Below are 23,034 nucleotides of genomic sequence, written 5' to 3' on the forward strand. Positions count from 1 at the left end.
ACCTTTTATTGATTGCACCGTCATAGAATTCTGAATGACACGCCATTCGCAGTAAACGAAATACAAGCAACAATACGAATAACGAATCCCATTAGAGCACAAAAGGCTTGTCGAGATACCCGTTAATTTGGTCAAAACACGCGATCCTTATCTCGCATTCGTGTTTCCTCGGTGGTGGGTTTGGGCTTTGCAAGTACGCGCTGGCGTCGCTTTAAACTTCCAAACTTTCCTCTCCGCGATTTGCCCTCTCGCTGCCTGCACTGCGAGCAGGAGTAGCAGTGGAGTACGCGCACAGGAAACTTGCGCCTTCCGGTTCCTTAAGACGCTGTTCTCTCGCTTAATTCGCGTCGGCTTTACAAAGGCGAACGCGCAGAGAACGAAACTTTCTTGTAATTTATTGCTGAATTTCGCGGCTTATTAATGCGACTCGTCGGCGCGGAATGCTCGAGCAACTTTGCAACTCGCTTTTGGTTACAAGTTTTGACTGGCAGAGAGTTGCTCGAATTATTTAACAAAAATGGGCTTCGGGATAAGAGCGAGAGAGAGAGAGAGAGAGAGAGAGAGAGAGAGAGAGAGAGAGAGAGAGAGAGAGAGAGAGAGAGAGATAGAGAGGAGAGAGAGAAAGAAGGGAGCCGAAAGGGCGACGCGACCAAGTGATTAATGAGAGGGTGAGCGAGTTGAGGTTCGGCTAATATCAAGAGCAAACTCGGCTGAGCTTTGCGCAGGCCGCTACGGAGCGTCGCACGCTTGGTTACGTGCGCAAACATTGACTGACAGTGTACTAGTCCCGGGACTCTGTCGGCGCTTATTTGCGGCCTGCACGCTTTGTCACCTCTTTTTTCCATTTAGAGTAAATCTGGTTATGCTATTCGATAATATTCACGGTGTGAAAAGTTACGGTTCCGGAATGCAGCGCCAAGCTTACAAATCAAAAATAATTGGGCGTTGACCGACTCAAGGAGTCTCGGATCGAAGGCCCGATGAAGCCGAAGGTCATCGCGTCGACACGCTCATTTACACATAATAATCAACGCGCGACACGGTCGTTTCGCAACGACTCCCTCGGTGACTCTCCGGGTGTACACATCCTCATTGGGGCGTCGAGGCAGCAGCAGCAGCAGCAGTGCCAGCAACTGGTTGCCAAATAATTCGCGCTCGCCCCGTGGGACCGACGTGCGACGTTACATTACACACTCCCGCATCCGCCAGAACAAAAAGTTACAAGCGAGAGCTGCCCCTGCGAGTTTTTTCGCGATGTTTTTTTTTTAATTATTCAATTATTTATCTCGTGCAGCAGCGCACGAGTCGAAGTCCGAGGATGAAATCAATTTTTTCTTCTTACATTCGTGGCATAACGTGGAAGTGACGGGAACGGACAGCGATGATGCGTGCGTTTTCTCTCCTTGTCGTTCTTTCCTACGCGAAGGAGACCGTTGGTCGAAAAAGCGGCACGCGATCGGCAGGCGGATCACGCGCGGCGAGCGACAATTACTGGGTCGCCGCGTGCGCCCGCGACAAAAGAGTCTCTATTACGACATCAGCCGCGGCGCGCCTATTTCGATCGCTCCTTGCCGTTTTCATTCCCGTCCGCGCGGGCTTTTCCGGATTTTCGTCGGATACTGCTTCGGCAGCGCGCCTTGAACTTTCGCGGGTATTCGTTCGTTATTTGCGCGGTGCCGGCTAGCCGTTTGCTCGATTTTACTTGATGCTTCGTTCGCAGCGCGATGCTTTCGCGTATTTACGTTGCTTCTAATCGAGACGAGTTTGGCACGTTGCCTTCGTTTCTCCACAGCTATAATTTACAGTTTAGCGCGATCGCGTGGGATTCCGAACTTTCTAAATGGCAACGAAAAGTCAAGAATCTCGACAATTACGTTTCCAATTCGAAGGATACATCCAATAAATGCGGTTCGATCGATTAGATCAAAGCAATACTGTAATCCAAGCGTATAACCACGTTAATGAAAAGCCCATCCCGCGAAAAAAAAATCCATAATCTGCGATGATTTTCTCGTATACAAGCATATTAGGTTGTTGGAAACGAAAGAGGACGCGAGATCGATCTCCCGAGAGTACAATAGCGATCGTTATGAGCTTTCCGCGAGTATCGAATGGAAAAGGCGAGCATTTGTACGTAGATTATAAGCGCGTGTTGTACAAAGCTAAAGACTGTGTAAGGGCCGAATTCCCCAGAGGGATGCGTATGCGAGTGGCCGGGAGCTTAAAGCCGGAGCTGTTTTAGCCCCTTCATAGACGATTAATCCAGTTTACTCGTACTACACCCGACTCCAGCCAGCAATAGCTAAAGAGCTATTTCTCTCTATATCTTGTTTTCAGCTTATATACAGACGATGTACTGCGCGAAGAATCCTCACAAGTGCCCCCTCTCACCCTCTCACTCCCACGCTCGCCCCTCTTTTCAATGCCACTCGAACGTTCGACCATTTGTTTCCAATTGCTTCCCAGCTGACAGTCGCCGATTATACTCCGTCATAAGTTTTAATCCAAGGAATAACTACTATATCAACTACGTAAATCAACGCGTTTACGCATTAAAGTAGTCGCGTGACGCGCGACAACCGATAAATTAGATCGAACGAAACCGGCAGCGGGCAGGTTTCGCCGAAAGTAAGGGAACGCCCGGGCGAGAAAAGAAATCATCGATAGCGAGCCGAAAAATCGCGCACCCTTGCAGCGACAATGCAACGCCGAGGCAGTTTAGCGCTACTGTGCGCGAGGGGGTTGCGCGCGAGAGACAGAGACAAAAATAGGGTAGGAAAAAAACAACAAGAAAGGCAAAAAAACGTTCTCTCTTGGTTGGTAGCTAGGCATGAGATCAAAAAGAGAGAGAGCTGGCTGCGCGCGCGTGGCAAATGCAAACGCAGGAGGGAGAGAGAGAGAGAGAGAGAGAGAGAGAGAGAGAGAGAGAGAGAGATCTCGCCCTTCTTTTGTCCCTCGGCCCGATATTGAAATGGAGTCATTTGAGTGTGAGTAATGTGCTTTGCCGTGCGCGCACACAGCCCTCGCGCTTGCGCCAGCTCACGTACGCCGAGCTGCCGGCGCTACTGCTGTATGCGTGTAGTATATTCCCGAAGCTGCGATGTATGTATGTATATATATTTCGAGACGCCGACGCCGACGCCGCAAACTTCTCCTCCGACGGACCGGAAGAAACTATTCGCTCGCTTTGCGTCGTCCCGACACTTTGCTCTTTCTGCCGCTTCCCTCTCCCCCCCACCTCCTTCTCTCTATACATATATATACGTATATATCTATACGAGGCAGAGCCTCTTTTGAGATATGTGCCTCGAGCTACTGCGTCTTTTCCCAATTTTCATCGGTGCACACTTCTTTTTCTCCTATCGCGGACTTTTCGATTTAAGACTCATACTGTTGAAATGTTGACTCGACACGCTGTCATTTCGCTGGCTTTATTCAAATGAGGAGTCCATTTATTTGATTCGCGACTCGCTTGTTTACAATCCTGCTGCGCAATGTTCTGAGAAATCGCGATTGCCCTTCGATAAAATGTCGCATGACATAACAAGTACCTGCTCGATATGACAATTGATTGTTATTATTCTGGACTCGTGTGTCACTTGGCGGCAGAAAGCAGTTCAAGTGTAATGGAAACTTTTCTCACAGTCCGCATTGACGATTCAAATTAAATCAGCGTCAATTCAATAGAGGCATTTATTTCTTTTCTAATACAATGCTTCGATCTGGTCGTGTCAATTTGTCAGTTTCGGATGGTTAGGATTGCATTGACTAATGCGAATTATATTTTCGTTGATGATTCACGAATGACACGCTTACAATCGGGTCGCGACATTAATATTTACTAGATGATGCTACAGTGACAGACGATAAAAATATTAAGCACATTTTTCACTTCGTCACGATATGCAGCAAAATCTGATTTTTTTAAATGACTAAACAAATAATTATAATCTTCAAATTGTAAAATGGTCAACCGAGTTCCAATGTCGATTCTGTGTTATTGCGCTTTCAAATGCTCAATATCTCAAATCTTTCCCAAATGGCTTCACGCACAACCCTTGAAGTTTTTGGAAACAGAGTTTATCGATGAATGAAAGCACCATGAACTTCAGGAGAAGTTGGAAGGGTCAAAGTTTGATTTTATTTTAGCCGATCTATTCTCGTGCGCGCGCGGAAAGGTTAATGGCGTCAGGCCACCAACGGATGATCAGCTTCATCAGAAATTCTGTAACGATCATCACCTTAGACTCGGCCCTGATCGCGATATTTTACAACGCTCACACGTGCCCAGCCTTAATTATTTTATCCAAAGGAATCGTCCGTACGGGAGGTCATTAGCGAATTTTATCATCTATCATTTGCAATTGTACTCAACCAAGCCATTACTCAATGAGTGTAGCTGAAGTTTTTATAGCACGTAAATGCATAAGTTTGAAGTATATGTCGTAATATCACAAACGAAATAATCTTTCCCTACTCAAATGCCACTTTCAATTATCTTTGTAAAAGGTAATATTTCATACGAAGCACCCTCTGCGTTATTCTACCTAAACATTTCAGCTTCTCGTCGTAAGCGCTATACATTTTTATACAGAATTAGAAAAGTTAATCTCGAACGATTTGTCAGATGAACAAAGTAATAAGAATAGTAACACAAGTTTTGAAAGTAAATAAGGACTTTACAAAAATCTTGATTAACTGATTTGCAATTGAAAAAAATGTACTAGTCGATTAAGAGACTCAAATTCTGTAGAAAAAAGTAGCACGACAGTCTCAAGGGTGTAGTTTACCGATCACAAAAGCGCCCCGGGGCAAGTTGTATACATATGCTCTCGGGCTTGTTAATAGCGAATTGCCACGTATTATGAAGCGAAGCACGACGCGACTCGAATGTAATCTTTTTAACGTGCTTATGATTCTCGACCCTGTGTGTGTGTGTGTGTGTGTGTGTGTGTGTGTGTGTGTGTGTGTGTGTGATGCACTCGAAGAAAGGCTAAAAATTACCCATACGTAATCGCAGGCCGTCGCGAATCACAATGTCAATGGATAGAAGAGAGATTGCAATCGCTCGGCCGTTTCGTTTATTGTCACGCCGAGCGCGTTCCTTTTATGTGATGATACGATTTGCAAATTTATCTCTTGATTATATCAGCGACTTGGTCTTAGTGGCACACAAGTTGCTGCGGCTTATTGACATTCATATCGCCCTTATGTTTTTTCTTCACACAGAGATGTTTCGTACTTAAGAATTCGCCAGCTCTTCGAATCTTGCGTTCGGTACGAAATAATTGAATTCCACCCAATGATTCGACAATGAACACACTTTCCTTTGTGATGATTTGACATTGAATTGAAAAAGATTGCACTTAGAAGTCTTTTTAGAGATTATCCTGTTCAAGGTCTTATCAATATGTACACTGCCAACAATGCCATGTGGATTCTCTTATTCTGTTCGGTCCACTTTGATTATACAAATCAGTTTGGTTCCGTGTTCTTCAAACCCATTGATTTGCTTATGTCAACATTGAATAAGATATAAAAATAGAATTACAAATGCTATTAACAAATTATCTAAAAACACTTGAAACCAAATCTTGAATACATGCAAAATAAAATCCATTATTTATTTAAGCAAACAAAAAACAGTTGAATTATATGAGGCTCAGCGAATGCAACAGTCGTTTAAAGTTCCTCCCACACATCAAGCGAGATATGTCCAAGGCGGCATTGTGTTGACGGAATCCTTAAGCAGCTCCTCGTAGCCTGACGAATCGGCCAAATTCGTCGGTACGCAAACACACGAAAGCACTCTCGCTCTTTCTCGGGTATTTACTAATGAATGAAATCTTCTGGCGAATGTGAATTTCTTGACGATTTTGTTTTCGGGTGGTCGTTCTTTCTTACGAGGCCAATGCCGATCGAGCAGAGAGCTCCGTCTGGGCAGATGCTTTACGGTGGCGTTTACGCATTCGAGGCGCGCCTCGCCAGCGCGCGGCCTGCACAAGTATATATAATCCAGCCAGTCGAGACGTTCGGCAATCAGTTGCCTCGACAGCGTTGCACCGTGTACACCAACGATCCAACATAGTCATGAAGGTATCGAACACACGCAATTGCGTTAACGGACTTTTCCCATCCGTTTTCGTCATCGCGAATTCGCTTTCGATTTTTATACGTCTTGCGTGTACAGTGCCAACGTGCTTCTATCACGCCTGTCTGTGCTGAGAAGTTGGAGTGATTTTAAGTGAAATTTCAGATCTAAACTTTCTTTAAACGACTGGTTTTTCGGATTTAAGAATATTCGGGTGGAATAACCGACAAGTTTTTTACTTAGGATTTCTTGTTACGCAATCGATAGCATTTTGAGTATTAAATCTTATTTTCAATGTTGTTTGAACTATTTCTGGCAGCTTCGCATCAAAGTGTCATCCTACATTCATCAAGTTTGTATTTTGCACAATCTTTAACACCTCATCCATAACAAATTATAGGTGTTCCTAAGTCTCGCCCTTGTCGCGGCAGTGGCATTCGCCGAGCCGCCATCCAACCGCCAAAAGCAGTATTTCTTCGGCCAACCGCAAGATGCTTCTTCGGGTCCATATCCAGATTCCTCGGCATCGGGACCATACCCACCTAGCGGCTGGAGGCCCGACGGTCCAACTTTCAATCTGCCCGAACGTCAACGTGCTCTCCCTCAAAGACAGCAGCAACCTCGTCAACAATACGGACCACCTCAGCAACCACAGCAACAGTACGGGCCACCTTCGCCACCTCAGCAACAGTACGGACCTCCAGCCCAACAACCCGAGCAGCAGTACGGCGCAGCCGCAGGACAGGGCCCGTCGCCGCGTCAGAATTTGCCCTCGAGATTCAGAAGTGCGCAATTCGCTAAGCAACAGGAGCAACCTCAGCTGGGATATGGCGAACCGGTGTCGCAACAGCTTCAACAGGGATACGGCGAGCCAGCACCGGCAGCTCAGCAAGCTTATGGAGCACCGTCAGCTAGGCAGCAACAGCAGCCCCAGAACTCATACGGTGTCCCGTTGCAACCTCAGCAGCAGTACGGCCAATCGGATTACCCAACCAGCACTGACTATTCCACTGCCACTGAGATCGACGAGCCCATCACCGAGGCTGAACCAGAAGTGATTATTTTGTTCGCTTGTCGTTCGCCGGACTTCTCTTTCGATCAACTAGCTTTTGTTTCCACTTCGTTTGCCAAAACTCGCGTATCACTGATGTCTTCTTCTTACTTTACAGATCGAGCAAGTGAAATCGGCAAACGAGCTGGACGAGGTAGAAGGTGACATCGACGAGCCGCGCAACCAGCAGCGCAACCAGAAACAGCAGCAACAGCCACAAGAGAGCGGCGAGTACTACGTGGCGCTTCCGGACGGACGACTTCAGCGCGTCCGCTACGTGAGCCGCCAGGACCTCGAAGCAATGGCTTACTTCGCCAAGATTCGCGCCGAGAACGTCGAGCCACTCCGTGGACCAGTCTACGCTTACGCTCCTCTGCAGAAGCTCGAGGCTACGCCCGGCAACCTTCAAGTCCAAGCTGTAGCTCCGGTCGTTCCTCTGACAGAGAACAGGCTGACGATCCAGGCTGAAGCTAGGCCGCAGAAACTCATAGCTCCCGCACCTAAAGTTGATATTAAGCCTCTCGCTCAGGTGCAATACCAACTGGACAACCCAGCCAGGGTTGTGCCATTGAGCTCCAGCTATACCACCGTTACGAATACCTATGGAGCGTCTGCTCAGGTCGCCACTCCCGTTGACGATAGGTTCATTCTCGCTATTAATCCTTGAGCGGTCAACGAAATTGGATTTTGGAGCGCTCGAGGAGCTCGTCGTGTCGGAAAAGAGACTACGTGCTGTGAGAATTCTTTGGCTCTCTTTCTGGCGTCTCTGTATATTCTGTACATTAACTCTCAAATAAAACAATATTCACAATATCTTAATTGGAAGTGTGTGTTTCATATGAAACTAGATCCTTTGAACGAGCTTTGATGAGATATCTAATGAACAATGAAAATACGATAAATACGGATAAATTGCCACGCGACTAAAGCAATATTTATTTGATTAATATATCCTCGAGCAACAGCTACCGTTGGTAATGTTCGACAAAGTGGTTTCAACCGAATATCACTTTATCCATTTGTATCGCTCCTGACTGTAAAGAAAGCAAGATTTCAATAAAACAGCGTACTGTCGATACGAATACGTAGCATTATCAAAAGCTTTTGCGCGAAACAGTACAACGTGAAACCGTAACGAACCGCTATACAGGTATCGTTTATGAAATTGCGACGCAGAAAATCGCGCGCTCGTACGTGCGTGCCGCAACAAGGCGATGAACGCGACCGCGGAATTCACGGGAATTAAATATCGGGGATATGCAGCCGCATAAGAAAAGGGCTTCCTAAGGCTTCCCCATTTCCATGGCGATTGTCGCGGGGGCGCCGTCTCGCGTTCACTGACAACATCCCGACAACTCTGGACAAAGATTTTAAAGTGGCACACAACCTTGAACATTTACGCGATTATCCGGCCATTGACGCCAGAACAAGACGGACCAGCAGGGAGAGAGAGACGGTATAATCCATTGGATCAACGCGACATAATTAGAAAAGTCATCCGAGGTATAGGCGTGCTCTCGTGCTTTGCGTATTCCCCATAACGCGCTAAACGGACATCAAAGCCAGAGAAACTTGGCGCGCAATATTCGCTCGGCGAGCGAGAGGGAGGGAGGAACTGGACGCTCGACCAATCGAGCGGCATAATGAAATCTGAGCGCGACTCAGAGAGCTACCAATTAAATCGGGGGCTTGTTATAGCTGACCGGCCGCGCATAACGCGCTTCCGCTCTGCCAAGTTTTCGACTGCAGGCCCGTGCGCTATTTCCGCCTCAAACTTGGCGCCTCGTTTTGCTCTTCGTGCTTTTTTTCGGACTTGTTCCTTCGAGGCCGGCGCGGCCCACGACAACTTACAGCCTCACCACTATTGCGCACACCTTTCGTGTTCCACTTTGTATAGAGGATCGAGTGCCAGTTGCGACTGATGGTTTAGTTTCTGCGATTAGTTAACGAGATTTTCCAGCTCATTGGCCAGCTGCCTAGCTTCAGAGCTCTTATTAGTGTGTAACCTGCTCGCTAAGTTCATTTTAAGCATTCGTTGGTCGACAGACAAATAAAACACGCAATTTAGTGTAATTAAATGTTGGCCGGCGCGATAAAATTATCAAATTGTTGTCGTTCCATTTCATCAAAATTAATTTATTTCAACGTTGAACGGTTGTATCCTTTGTTATCCGATGAAATCAGGTAGAATAATATAAAAAGCCTTTATTTCGCGCCACATAATTATCGCTTCGTTACGTCTACGTACTCGAAAGTAAAATAATATAAAAGGAAAAAGAAAATGATAATGAGATAGCAATCGATTCAATCTCATTACCGCGATTCTCATCAGTTCACTTTTACTAATCTTTTATCGCAATTTCTTCGGTCAATTACCGCGAAAAAAGCGATCGCAGCTTATAAGAAACAAAAAGAGAGAAAAATCGAATCAAAGGAAATTTGGCCGAGGGAGAAAGAAAATGAGTAGAGAGATGGAGCAACTTCCGGAAAAATTAATATCGTGCAAAAAGGGAGAAGGATTTTGGCGAAGAGAGCGGGGGTAGAGTACGCGCAGCTGCCGCCGGCCAATAGGGAGAGCCGCAGCCGTAGCCACGGAAGACGCGGAGGGTTGAAAACTTTCGTTTCCGAAAACAAGCCCCGTGTTTGTGCCGACTAAATTGGCGCGTCGTTTAATGTTTATTGCTCGCCGATCCCCTTGATCTTGGCTCCAGAATTTATTGTTATAAAAACACGCGACCGAGATTATTTGTTTTGACGTGCGCTTCACAATCGTCCAGGACAATCGACACCTGCGTGCACACGATTAATTAGCATTGAAAAAACATTAAAACACATTGGCTCAGTGGTGCGTACAACGTGTCGAGATCAAAATCGAAATTGTCCGAACGCATTGTGTGCAGCGCCTACTGAACGTGCTAATTGTATGAAAATATAACGAAGCTAACTCATCCGTCTAGCCGAGACAATGTAGCCTCGAAGATACGAGAAGGTAATTTTAGACCAGATAAAAATCCGAGGGTTGCGGGATGCGCGGCCGGTGTATACGTGTGCGAGCGGAAGTCTCGTATGTCGGACTCGGAGAAAAATTGGAAATTCAAAATACGCAAGGCCGAGCATCTGTCGTCGGTAGTACGCGTGAATGCTCGAGTATCTCGTAACATAATTTCTTAATTAATTTCGATAAACTCACGTACTTTTAACCTTAGCATTAACTGTTATAATTAAATGTTGAATTAGTTGGTTCACTTTTAAACTGAAACACTAACCAATTGGATACATAATAATTTATTGTTCAATTAAAAGCAGAAGCTAAATGGTAGAACGATGAGTGGTACGCCAAAGTGGATTTGCTCTAATGTCAGCTATCGATTTTTTTCGCGGCGCCTCACGCATGTGCATAAAAAAACTTGAGAAACAAAACACGACACTGGCTGTTGTGTCAATATCAAGCATCGTTTCGTTATTCGCGCGACACAAAAGTGGAGGCTGGGCAAGCGTTTTACGCTGAACGCCGATGTAGCAACGAGAAAGTTATTCGCGCGCGATTGTTCTCTTGGGAATCGCTGCGTGATACGCAACCACATGCGGCACTGACCTTTAAATGGCTACGTACTTCAACAACTTTATTCTCATGTATTTGTTCATTTTCATTTGCGAGTTCTTACAATTCAATGGGAATTTCGTGATGAATAAACGATTTCTTCTAGTTTCTGCGATTGCGAAAACTGCATTTTATCAATTGAATTCATTAAATACGTGTCCAACAGATTACTGGTACAGCATTTCTAATATACCATGATGTAAATTGTAGCTATTCTCGAGTTAAAACTATATCGCTACTAATTTCTGATGAAACAATTTTAGCCAAACATTGCATTAATAATTAATCCGTCTACCACAAGAAATGATGTTATAATAGCTATAAAATAAGATTTCGGGAGGACAGCAATATTTCGACTGATTAAACCTGACACCACTCCAAATCCACTGCAATCGCGCGTACCTAGTAGCAGTCCTGGTGTGAGTGCAAAAATCCATTGCACTTTCATAGCGTCGGGGCGACGCACATGTGCCAAGTCCACAGGGTGCCGTGGACCTTTTTGATCTCCCGTTGTTTATACGCGTTTTGTTGGCTGCTCGGCCGATCGAGATTAAGAAAATAGCGGGAGGCCGTCAGCCAGCGAGCAAGTCGCTTCTCTCCCCCATCGACGCAGGTAAGGCGAGCTGCTGGGAATCGAACGCTCTGCTACACGGAGGTAGGAGAAATTACCCTTTGTTATTACCGAGGGTAAGACTATTATTCGACATTCGTACTCGAATAACATAAAGTGGCTGAAAAATTGGTGGCTTTGTTGTCCTGTGATTAGCATATTTGGAATTAAAAAAGCCGACGCGGATTTTGCAATGGAGGTCGTAAAATTTACCATTCGCAAATTCCAATTGAGAGAGATACACTTTGAGAGGTCGATTGGCAATGGATAGGAAAGGCACAACTCAACGTCCGACCTTTGCCTTCTCGTATCGGCACCTGCTCGAGAGCACTCGATGCGCGCGTGCGTAGAGAAAAAAAACATCGGGGCGGTGTGACGACGGGGGGAAAAAAAGGAAGTCATTTTTCTCTCACAGCCCTCCTTTCCTACGCCGACGTCTACGCCGTCGATGCTTCGACGTTTCGGCATCCATTATGCGATGTACGCTCGCGAGAGAGAGAGAGAGAGATAGAGAGAAAGAGAGGGTGACGAAACAATAGGAAACGAAGGAGATGCTTTGCCTTTGTGTCGTGCGTATATCCGAGGGGTCTCCCGCTCTCTGTGTATACGTATTGTGAGCGATCGGATGTGCTTGATTATGTCGTTGGAGCATCGACGGTGGCGTGAAGAATCGTTCTTCTCGATTATAATCCCGTCGCGTCTTGACTTTCAGCGCTCGCTTACTTTGGATGCGATTGATTATTCCAACTGCGTTGCCTATACAATCTTTAGCTGGAAGTCATCGCCGTTGCTAGTCGGCAAAGTGCCACGTGCTCGCCAGGTCAACCAACAGCGATCCGACAGGTTTCGCAGCGGCGTCCAATTAAAAGAACCGGCCAAGGATAATTCAAGGAATTCGCGATTATGCAGGCAGGCAGGCAGGCAGGCAGGCAGGCGCGCGTAATTCGATCTCGAAAGTGCGTTCAATATACTTTGAACGAACTGGCGCACCGCACGCGGAGCGAGACAGAGAGAGAATGACACTTTTCGCCGAGGGGCCGGAGCATGCCGATCGGTAAACCGCAGGCGTGCGATATTTTCTCTCTTGACTCAAGACGCGTGCTTGTCATTAAATTGCAAGAGAATACTTTGCCGAGTGCTAACGGGCTCGATCATGGCTGGTTTTGTCGGCGAGGATCGTTTTGCTTGCCACGTTACTCTTCCTCGGTCGTGCGTCCGCGACGAACGACGGATTTCCCGCGGGGAGCGCGCGATTCTCCAAATTATTCTTCATACACGTGGTCGACCGTCAAAAAGATACGCGAGAAAAGCGCGTATCGCGGCTAGCGACGAGCGAATCCGAATTAATCGTTTAAAAAGAAAAAAAACAACAGCAAAAAGGCACAGCTCGAAAGCGCAAATTTGAAAAGGAGCCAGGGGAAAAAAAAGCGCGAACGAGCGCGCCGAACAAAGAGCACAGCGAAGAAGAACTAATCCGGGGGAAAATGATCGCGCTCACGCGCGGCCAATATGCACAAAGCGCAAACGATTTCGTTTTTGGGCGTTGCTGTAGATATATGTATATATATATATATGCATGCACATGCAGCGCGCGCACAAAGCCGATTATATACGAGGTTTTGGGCTGTATATGGATATCGGCACCGATAAATGCTCATATTGCTACATCCTCGGACACAGCGAGAGAGAGAGAGAGAGAGAGGGAGAGAGCAGATATACATGTGTATCGGAAACAAACGGAAAATCGCGGTTGCGATTGGCTGTACATGACAAGCCTACAAGTTTGCGTTCGCCGCCGCCGGCCTGCCTTTTCGTTCGGAAATATTAATACCCCCGTACACACATACACGAAAGCTCGCACTGATTCGAATCTGCTTTTTTTTGCACAGCTTTGTTTGATGAATTTCCCGTCGATATGCTTTGGTTTGTTCCGACGATTTTTTTTTCTCGTTTGTTTCGATAGAATTGATGGATTTAGGGAGAGAAATGTCAACGCTTTTTTTCTCGGTGGTCTGTTGATAACTTCCTCTTTCGTTAAACTCCGGGGGGTAAAAAAAAACAACAAAATCATTTTTATCCATGCGAATTTGTATGCGCACGTCAATCAAGTGTAACCGTTCGATTTTCATACTCCGTCAAATGCAAATGACACGCAATCAGGCAACAAAAGAAACGAAATTAGCGCGATCGATGCGTCTGTCAGTCATCGTGATCCGCAAACTTGCGCCGAGTAGTAAAAGCCCGCAACGCGTCAGCCTGCGCTAAACGCACGAGCCCTAGCGATTTTCAAAAGATACGCGCGCGCAAGTTCGCGTCGTGCGCACCCCGCGCGCTTGTGCGTTTTTATCCCGGTTTGGATCTTGGTTGGCAACCTGCGACCGCGAGAGCGACAGATCGCGATGGTAACCGGAGAGCGCGGGGAGGTCGCGATTGACGAAGCCGATAAGCTCGGCGCGACGCGCGTGACGCTGAGTCCCGACGACAGCTCACTGACCTGCGAGCGTATCCGATGTAAAAGTACATCGCATGTATATGCCGCGCGCTCCTTATCTGTCGGTAATTATCGGGCGGGCTGTGAGTCGACGCCGCCGCGACGTAGATCCCAAGATATCGAGAAAATGGGCTCTCGCGCTCGCGCGCACTAAGGACCCTCCTGTTTTTGCGGTTTAGTCTTGCGTGCGCCGCGTCCCATTGGGCACTTTGTTGTTGTGACATCGTTGGCGGTTTTGTCGGCGGCACCAACGCGGGGATCTTCGCGATACGCCGAGCCTCCCGATTTGGCACGGGCGCGCGACACACTGCCAACCGTCATATTCGCGTGTGAATCATCCGACGCCGCGCACTCGTGCGTTCGCGTCGGGGCAGCTCTTTGGCAACGCAGTCTCGGGAGAGCCGCGCAAAAGAAGAGAGAGAGCAGGTGGTTCGCCTTGAGCTCGTCTCTCGTGCGGTCGCGCTGATTTTTCACACCTCGCGGAAACCCAAGCTCGCATTGTCTCGATTTCTTTATCGCGCTGTCCGGGTGGTCGTCGTAAGGAGAAGAAAAGTCTGCCGCAAGGAAGGGGGCGGCATCGCAAAGTAGGTGGCACCCAGACGATATCGCGTATACGGCCCCCAAGGAGCTTCGCGCGATGCACGCGTAACTCGAGATGCGCATGCTTCAGCGCACATGCTATGCGTACCGCGTAGGCGGAGTGTACGGTTTTCCTTGATCACGCGTTCATTTTACTTTTCCTCCGCATTCCTGCTTATTATTTTATGCTGGCTCATTCTTAGATTATGGTACGCGCTCACTGTACAATAAAGTTCTTAAATGGAGATGATCTTGATAAAAAGCCAGACGTAACATCAAGTGTACTAGAGCTGTCTTTAATTTATTTACAATATTCACTATATTTAGGTACTCCTATCGAGTAGATCAAAATGATTAGCAGTTCGACGGATTCTCGGAGTATAGTTTTTGAATAATGTGAAAATATATTCCGCTCTGCAAATATTATTGTGGAAGTCGGCATCAAAAGATTCTAATCTTTTGCTCTGCCATCGAAGAATCAGTCGAAACTGTGGCATAACTTGGAAAGCAACCGAGAGATAGAGAAACAACTCGCGCGAGAGACAGTCCTCGAAAAGAGCATCGCGACAAAAGGACCAGCCCCATACTGATAAAAAAAAGAAAAAGTACACGCGAGCGACAGTTCGTCTCCTCGTTTGCCCGGTGATCGGCATAAAGGGCGGAAAAGGAAAGAGGAAAAAAAAATACCCTCGCTGTGTGCTTTAACGTACGTGACAATGACTCGCGACTCCTGCGGCTCGTCGTCGCGGGGGTGCACGCGCATTGTGCAGGCATGCTTTTTCCCTTCTTTTTGCCCAAGGAGGGCTTTCTTCCCATTGTTTTTTGCTCTTCCTTTCTTGCGCGCGGTGCGCTCGAGACTTCCTGTTTCAATAACGCATATGCGCGATGCAACTTTTTGTTTTTTTTTTCTGCTTCTTCTTCTTCTTCTTCTTCTTCTTCTCTTGCCCTCGCGCGAGATTTTTCTCCTCTCACTCGATGCGATTTTTCTACGCCGAACAAAGGGGGGATTCTTTTATCGAGTTCGCAAGAGAGCTCGAATACTTTGAGGAGAGAAACTTTCCGTGGCGCGGCAGGCCTCGAGGGAATCCCATCGGCTTCTTTTCCTCGCGTGTATGGCCAGTGATATTACTGCCGAAGATTAAACGCACCGTGTTATGGAATTTTATAATGCGAGCTTTTTGCTTTATAACGGACTTGTCGTCGCGTTATCTCTTTCCTCTCTCCCTTTGCAACTGTTCGCTCATGCTTCGCTTAGCGAATCGGTAGACGCGAAGAAATCGCACGGGATCGGGTTATTTATCATTCGCCTTTCTATTTGAATGTCCATTGCGTTTTTAACAAAACCATAGAAGTCAAAAAAATCTAAGCTTCAAGCGCTCCTCGTTGAACAAAGTTTCGTCGGGCGACGGAATCAATCGGCAAGAGAGAGGAGGAAACAGCATGGCGGTCGGGCGAGGCAATAACTCGCGCGCGATCTAAACTGCCGAAAGAAGTTTAGAATTTGGGCTCCGCTTATGCGCCGCGGGATAGCCGGGGGCGGATCGAGTTGCGCGATGATTGCGGCATAATCTGCTTTCGCTTGGCTTTGCGGCGCGTGGGCTCACCCTCCTCGCTGGCAAGAGAAGAAGCCCCCGTAGGCGTCTACTGCTATACAAACGCGAGCGCCATACGCTAACTCGACGAGCTTGCGCGAGAATGATGCCTCTGTGTTCTTTTTTTTTTTCTTGCTGGACGCATTTTGCGCATGGTTATTTTTCAGTGTTGATATGGAGATAGCTGTGATTCGTTCATTATATTCAAACTAAATAGCTGTTCGAAATATGCTTCGTCATTATTTTGCGAGATGAAAATTCCCAAATTGAAAAATACGCGTTATTTGAACTTTGAATAAAGATGCGAGTAACTTTTTAAATGTCATTAATTAAATAAAATGAATAAAAACCATTACTAGACAACTGCATTTCCCACTAGACTGATAAAGAACAATTTAAACAACCGAAAGCTCAACGCCCTGTTGAACGTTAAACATAAATTTTTTTATTTTATTCCCTTCGAAATATACAATTGATAAAAATGAAAGGAGGAGAGCGAGAACGAAAGCGTAGAAGGGCGATGGAGAGTCGAATCGGGCGTGCGAGGATCGTGGGTTATCCTATAAACAGCCAGACGGCTAATCCGGCCCCGAGGGCCCGTGCGTGCGCTTGAGCCACCGCAACAGTTAGCATATTCGATTGTTCCTCCCTCCCGCGCCGCGACTGGAATACGAATAAACGAGCGAGCCGGCCGACCCTCGCGCGGAGAAGAAAGAAAGCCACGTCCGTTCTCTCGATGCCGAATCGGGTTCTGCGTCGTTGACGATTGCGCTGATTTCACTCGCTGGCCCTCCGAGCGCGCGAGTTGGTCGAAGCGACCGATGATCGATTCGGCAAAGTCGAGGATTCGGGCGCGGCGTTCGAAAGGGGACAAGCCGCGGCGCGAGCGGCGTGCAGGCGTAATAGATGCTGGCGCTGCACGGCAAATCGTCGATCGATTATCGCCCCGCGCTAAAATTACACTGGAGCCACCGGAGCAAGCCACGGTGGATATTTTTAAACGCCGCCGGATGGCGTGTGCTCGCGCGCGTGTAGGTGCACACATAGGAAACCCGTGCGCGAGAAGATCCTTTCTCTCGGGGGTGGCTGTCGACGCTGCCAGTGACACTCCCCTGGAGAGAGACGGAGACGGGAAAAGAAATTTCGCGTTTGATGTCCGCCGCCAAGGGGACACGAGAGAGAGAGAGAGAGAGAGAGAGAGAGAGAGAGAGAGAGAGAGAGAGAGAGAGAGAGAGAGAGAGAGAGAGAGAGAGAGAGAGAGAGAGAGAGAAGGCGACGGGGCCGGACAGTTTGCCGACGTTCCGAAGAGCAAGGCCGAAAGGTACAGAATGTCGGGCTCGTGCTCGCGCGTTCCCTTCTGTTTGCACTTTCGCACTTGCTTCGTCGAATGCGCAGAGTTTGGTCGTCGTGCTTGGCGAATATAAAGATGCCCGACGGCGAGCGACAGCGGCCGGACGCGCGATTTTTGGCAGAGCGCGCGGCTTTCAGGCTCGTTGCGTATGACAGCGCGGGCCGGCCAGCTCGGGCGAGCGCCCAGCCTGGCGTGCATAATGGCAATGGCGCGGCTGCAACAATGGGGGCTCAAAAGGACGCGCTCGCGGATTACATGGATATTAGTAGCGGCGCGCATCGCGCGCGGGGGCGTTTTGTGTCGGATTAATTAATTAAAGCGCGCGCCTACTAGCGGCGGTCATACACGCGATTACCCAGGCGTGCAATGCCGAGGCCGCTCGCAGCCTTTATATCCCTGTGTGCGCGTACGTGTGCTCGACCCCCTTGGACTACAAACACTCGCCTCTGATAATATGGTCATTGTGCGGTGGTTGGCCGGCCTGCCCGTACGTCCGAGTATGGCTTTTCATATTAATATTTTTGCCTGTTATTTTATTTACTTCGTTTTTTCTTTCATATTTCTCGCTGCTCGAGCGCGTTTTCAACGCCAGTGGGATTCTCGCGCGTGAATCATCGCGGAATGTTGATTGTTCGAAAGATGAAAGCTCCAAGTATAATATTATGTTTTTAATAAAATCTTTTCAGTGTTGTCTTTTGTCCATTTATTTCGAATGGTTGATTTTCTAGGTTTCGCTAGAAATCCTGCTGGCGTTATTAACTTTTCACCAATACAGGCTTTCGCTTTGCAAGCTCGGGCGGCTGTCGCGCGTTCTCGCTAACGGCAACGTCGACGCGCAATGCCGGAGCGCAGTGGTGGGCGGGCGCGTGCGTTGCGGGTTTGCGGTTCGCGAGGGCCGAGCCTTTGGCGCGTCGGACGCTATAATCGCGATCGCGCCCTCGAAACGCCACTCGCGCGTGCTGCTCCCGTTTTTCCTCCTCGGCAGCGCAACGATCGCCGGCGCGAGGCTCCGCTTGGCTTCCGAGGGACGACAACGAGCGACGGCCCAAGGCCGCGAAGACTGACCTTTCTTTGCGTGCAGAATATCCGCGGGATCGGGAGGCAAAGCCGTACAATGGCTCGGGCTTAAGCTCGGTTGCAACGAGGAGAAAGGACTGCCTGCTCCGGACGGATACCTTGAATCAGACGAAGGCGGAGAGATTAATCGCTGGCAATCGCAGGCGAAACAAGTGGAGCACACGCGGACGGCGGCGTTACCATGGGTTGGGCCTCGGCCAGCCGCTGGTCTGGCCGTTGAGCAACCTCAGCTTGTCGTAGACACTTTCCGCGGGACTGGTCGCGCCTACGCCTACGCCAACGCCTCCCACGGCGCTCTGCTGCTGCTGCTGCTGCTGCTGCTGCTGGCGCTGTTCTTTTTGCGCGGCCAAGTTTCGCAAGACCCTGTTGATGGACGATACCTGCAACGGTCAATCGACATTCATCAATTCGTCAACTGCGTGAATTCCCGCTTTCGAGCGCGCCGATCGAGCGATCGTCACGAATCGCGGGCCGCTCGGGGGGCAAAGTACAGCGAGTATAGTCGCAGCGCGCGCTCGAGCGAGCACATCAGCGTTCCTCTCTCTCTCTGCTGCTGCCGCTCCAGCGTCGATCCGTTTATCCACGCCTCGCGACGCTAACGAGATCCGCATGCGCGCACGCGCCTAGACATTTAATTCGTGCGCGATGCAGGCCGCGCGTCTATATAGGCCAGAGAGATAGAGCGTGCGGCGCTGTTGTGCTCGCCGCGCTGCCCGAGCAGCCGACGCGTCGATGAAAAGAGAAAAAGAAAAAAATGTAAGTAAGGAAAAAGCGTCGTTCGATTTGGCGCATGGATCGTTTGCGCATATACATACGGATCCGATTTGTAATAAATAACGTAATGGGGTGAGAGAAAGACAGAGGGAAGAAGCGAGAGGGAGAGCTTCGGCTGCTCGATGAGACGCGACGAGAGAGCGGTAATTAAAACGACGAGGCGAAGCGCGCACGCAAGGGAGTTAATTACCTCCGAGTTCAATTATACGCGAGCGACGACGGCAACGACGAAGACACGGGCGACAACACTCGGATATATCTATATTGATGTACGGGGGGTTGCTGCTGCTGCTGCTGCTGCGCATATCTGTCACGAGGCTTCACTCTTTTATATAGATGCGCGAGCTTCAATTACAATCAGCACCGAGTGCGCGTTGTTGCTAATTGGCAATACGTGCGGCGCGCGTGCGTATATTGATTATCATTCTGGAGAGCCAATAAGGATAATTAGCGAGACCCCCCCCTCCCCGAAGGACCTTGTGCTCTTGGAGCTTTTGTTCGTTTCCAGCTGGTCGGCGTGGCCAGGAGCGGAGGCGCACTCTTTCGCGCGCCTTTCTGTCACTTGCACCGCCCGTATAAATCCCACCGGGCCCGAGTCTTTTACGGCTGCTGCGCCCGATAGTCCGCTAATTTATGCCTGCCACCCTACACACGGCCTTACTTTTCTCCCGCCGCGCTGCCTCTCCTCGTCTTTACTTTACTTACTTACTTACTTGCTCGGGCGGCGCGCCGTTACATGCATTATGGATTACTATACATTAATGCATGCCCGTTCGCGCGGACGTGGGCTTTCAAAGGATTGCGCCCCGTTGCCCCGAGAGCGCCCTCTCGCCGACTGATGAGCGCGCGACTTTTTACGATCTGTCCGAGCGACGGGACGCGAGTATGGCAAAATTAATATCGGCGCGTAACGGCGACAATCAACGACACGCGCCAACGACAAGTCCGAGTGATATCGTAAAGTCGCGTCATTGCCGTCGCGCGCCACTCGTCGGATTTTATTTCTCGACGCGCGCATCGATTCCGAGTTTGCGCCGGACCGAAAGCCCAAGCTGAACTCTCGTAAAACGCAACGCGCGCGCGAGCATTTCCCACACGCACAGCCTGCGCGCCCGTAGAAAGTGGCGTCGTCGTCGGAGAGATTGCAGAGTAATAAAGAAAGTGAGAAAGCCGCGGCGCTCGCGGTCGCGCGAGACGTGGAGTTGTACGGGAGGGTGGTGGCGAATAGGGCGAGCATATAGCGGTATGGGTCCTGCAAGACATGTCAGGTCTTTTCAACGGCGCAGCGTCGTGACGTGTGGAATGGGGTCCAGGGAAAAGACCCTCGGGGCGAAAGAGAGAAAGAGTGACATGTCCCACGGCCAATCTCGCTGCGCGCTGACAACTCTCTCTCTCTCTCGGCCTGTAATTCTGTAGCAGGCGGCAGGTGAAAATAACCTCGTGTATAAGCTTCGACCTCTTCTCTCTCGCGATTACTGACTGACTGACTGACTGACTGAGGTGCAGTTGCCAGCGGGTTATTTGGTTTTCGTAGAATTTCGATTAGAGGATGTTGTTCAGTCATGGAATGTTTTATTATGGAATTAGGAACGACACTTAGAATTAGTCGAGAAGGGTTAAATCTTCATTGTTCGGATACTTTCTGGAATGGAAAACTGAAGTTTCTGAACGGGAAGACAGTAAAATAGGTAAATGATCAACTAGCGCTGCTTATTTTTACGTTTGTTCGACACTCAAGGGTAAACGTATTCCAAATTGAAAAGCTTTGATCCTTTCAGCGGCTCTCCGCTGACGCCGTCAGTTTGCGTGTCGTGCGGTTTCAAAGTTTTTATTCCGTGGCGTGCAGTCGCGTTGAATAGCCGAGCCGGCGATTGGCCGCGCCGCGTCTAGCACGTCAAAGAGTCAGTAGTAAAAGTAGACATTCACGGTGTCGCCACATATACCTGCCCGAACGATTTTTCGACAGGCCATTGTTATGTCCCTCGACGGGGGGAACACCGCTTGACGCGAGCTTTCACCAATGGGATCTCGAGTCAATCACCTCGGCTCGGTCTTCTGGTCTAATTTGGGAAAATATTTTTGCTCTTCAGAGAATTTCAAAACATCGCCTCGCGTCGTGAGTATTCCGAACGAGCAAGATGCGCAAGATGGTTATTTTATTAGGGCCCGAAGAAAAATAATCAACGTATTTCATTATTCTCAAACGGCAAATCAAGCTAAACGTTTCAATATATAACCCTAAAAGGCATTTCAATCGAAGCGAATTTCTTTAATCCAAGATTTATATTGAATAAGCCTCCAATCCTACAGAATGAATATTCCAAATGTGAATAGACATATATTAATGGATGGCTTAGTGCTACTGAATGAAATAATTTTGAATCATCACACGACTCAGATGACTCGGGCAATAATGATGAGGTTATTATACAGTGACTTATTAAAAAAAGACGTAAGATGAGAAAAGCATCCAATTTCAACTTCATGTTTTATTATGGCAACTAATATTTTACACAATATTTTTCAAAAGACTTTTTTAATCAAAGATACAAATAAAGACGTAAAGATCGCGTTAAACAAAATAACAGAATATCTAACGAAAGTCAAATTCGTGGTATTGAGAAAAGAAATTTGATTATGAACGAATTGCTATTATGTTCAGCATCTGGTTTAGTTAATGAAATATGAATTATATGTGTACAATGTAATTGCAGAGACAAAATTTTGTACATTTTTATTTATTTTATTCAATCATAATTCATACAGTAATATCAGTTGCCGGTATACAGAAATAGTTAAACCAACTATAACTCAAGATTTTTACATTTTTAAATAGTTTAATCACATAGCTAGTTTTATTCGTTGCACATCTCGTCCTAAATGCAATATTTACTGTTTAAAAAACAGTATTTTGTTGTATTTATTATAAATTATCTTATGAAATAAAAAATTTTTATATTGTAACTTTAAGTACAACTATTTTCAAATCAATAAATATAACCCACGTACGAAAAATGGGCGAATAAATGATATTTCCCAATCACAAATTCTAACTTGACTTAGAAACTATACAAATTACTTTTAAAAAATTATTTGGTAACTGCAGTTTCATTTTTAAATTAGCTTATTTTAATGATTTGTTTTGACCAATTTCTTTAACAGTTCAGTTGTAGTAATTTTTCTCTTTTTTTATTTTTTCTGAGCTATTTCATCATAATTGTCATCACTGCTTTGTACAGATGAAACTGTTGACACTGGATTGATATATTTTCAACATTATATATTATAAAAAGTCAGCCATTTCCTAAAATGTAAGTCAATAAATTAAGAATACTAGGTACAAAATTAAATATAAATTATTCATTTTTCAAAATTAAACAAAACGATTGTATGACTGAACTACATGAAATATTTTCACAGCTAAAAACATGTAAAAGTTTCTAACCCTTTCATAATCAAAATCCTGTCTATTATTCCCACTTGATTGGTTGTAATTCTTATAATTCTTAAATTTATCTTTTCTCTCACCACAGGCATGAATCAGGATTTGATTGATCACTGAAACTTTCATAACTGAAATTTCTCTTTTCACATTGGCTTTTCGTAGGCTTTTCTAGACTAACCACAATATTTTCACTAATTTTATCGTTTTCCTTGTATAACTTGTTTGTTTGCTGCAACTTATTTAATATCTTGCTATTATTGATGTATAGATCAATATTATCCGAAGTATCACGGTGACACTACTGTTATTCACCAAATTTTTCATTTAACTGTGTTTTAGAATCTTGCTCCGCTTGATTACAATCGTCATGTT

At 47.1% G+C, this 23,034-nt stretch overlaps 2 protein-coding genes across 7 annotated transcripts in view; one reads left to right on the forward strand and one right to left on the reverse strand.

Moving 5' to 3' along the window:
• Positions 1-23,034, reverse strand: part of LOC131671832 (paired box protein Pax-6-like) — a 114,406-nt gene that overhangs the window by 11,461 nt on the left and 79,911 nt on the right. For all 6 annotated transcript variants that reach the window (XR_009302576.1, XM_058948582.1, XM_058948579.1 and 3 more), the window contains exons 5-6: positions 18,624-18,823; positions 18,432-18,541 (exon numbers count right to left, since the gene is read on the reverse strand). Coding sequence is in view for 5 of the 6 variants with exons in the window: in XM_058948582.1 (XP_058804565.1) it covers positions 18,432-18,541; positions 18,624-18,823 (310 nt within the window). In the remaining variant the exon portion in view is untranslated. The remainder of the gene's footprint in view (positions 1-18,431; positions 18,542-18,623; positions 18,824-23,034) is intronic.
• Positions 6,056-7,946, forward strand: LOC131671834 (uncharacterized). The gene is made up of 3 exons (XM_058948585.1): positions 6,056-6,096; positions 6,492-7,145; positions 7,261-7,946. Exons 1-3 carry the CDS (start codon positions 6,091-6,093, stop codon positions 7,807-7,809), a joined length of 1,209 nt encoding a protein of 402 aa, XP_058804568.1. The 5' UTR covers positions 6,056-6,090; the 3' UTR covers positions 7,810-7,946.

The sequence above is a fragment of the Phymastichus coffea genome, unplaced genomic scaffold, assembly GCF_024137745.1.
Source record: "Phymastichus coffea isolate CEN01 unplaced genomic scaffold, Cenicafe_Pcof_1.1 PCOF00136, whole genome shotgun sequence".
Lineage (NCBI taxonomy): Eukaryota > Metazoa > Arthropoda > Insecta > Hymenoptera > Eulophidae > Phymastichus > Phymastichus coffea.

Excerpts from the sequence above, each read along its gene's own strand:
- LOC131671834 (XM_058948585.1), top strand. Across the intron at positions 7,146-7,260 it reads TCACCGAGGCTGAACCAGAA|ATCGAGCAAGTGAAATCGGC; the intron begins GTGATTATTTTG and ends CTTACTTTACAG.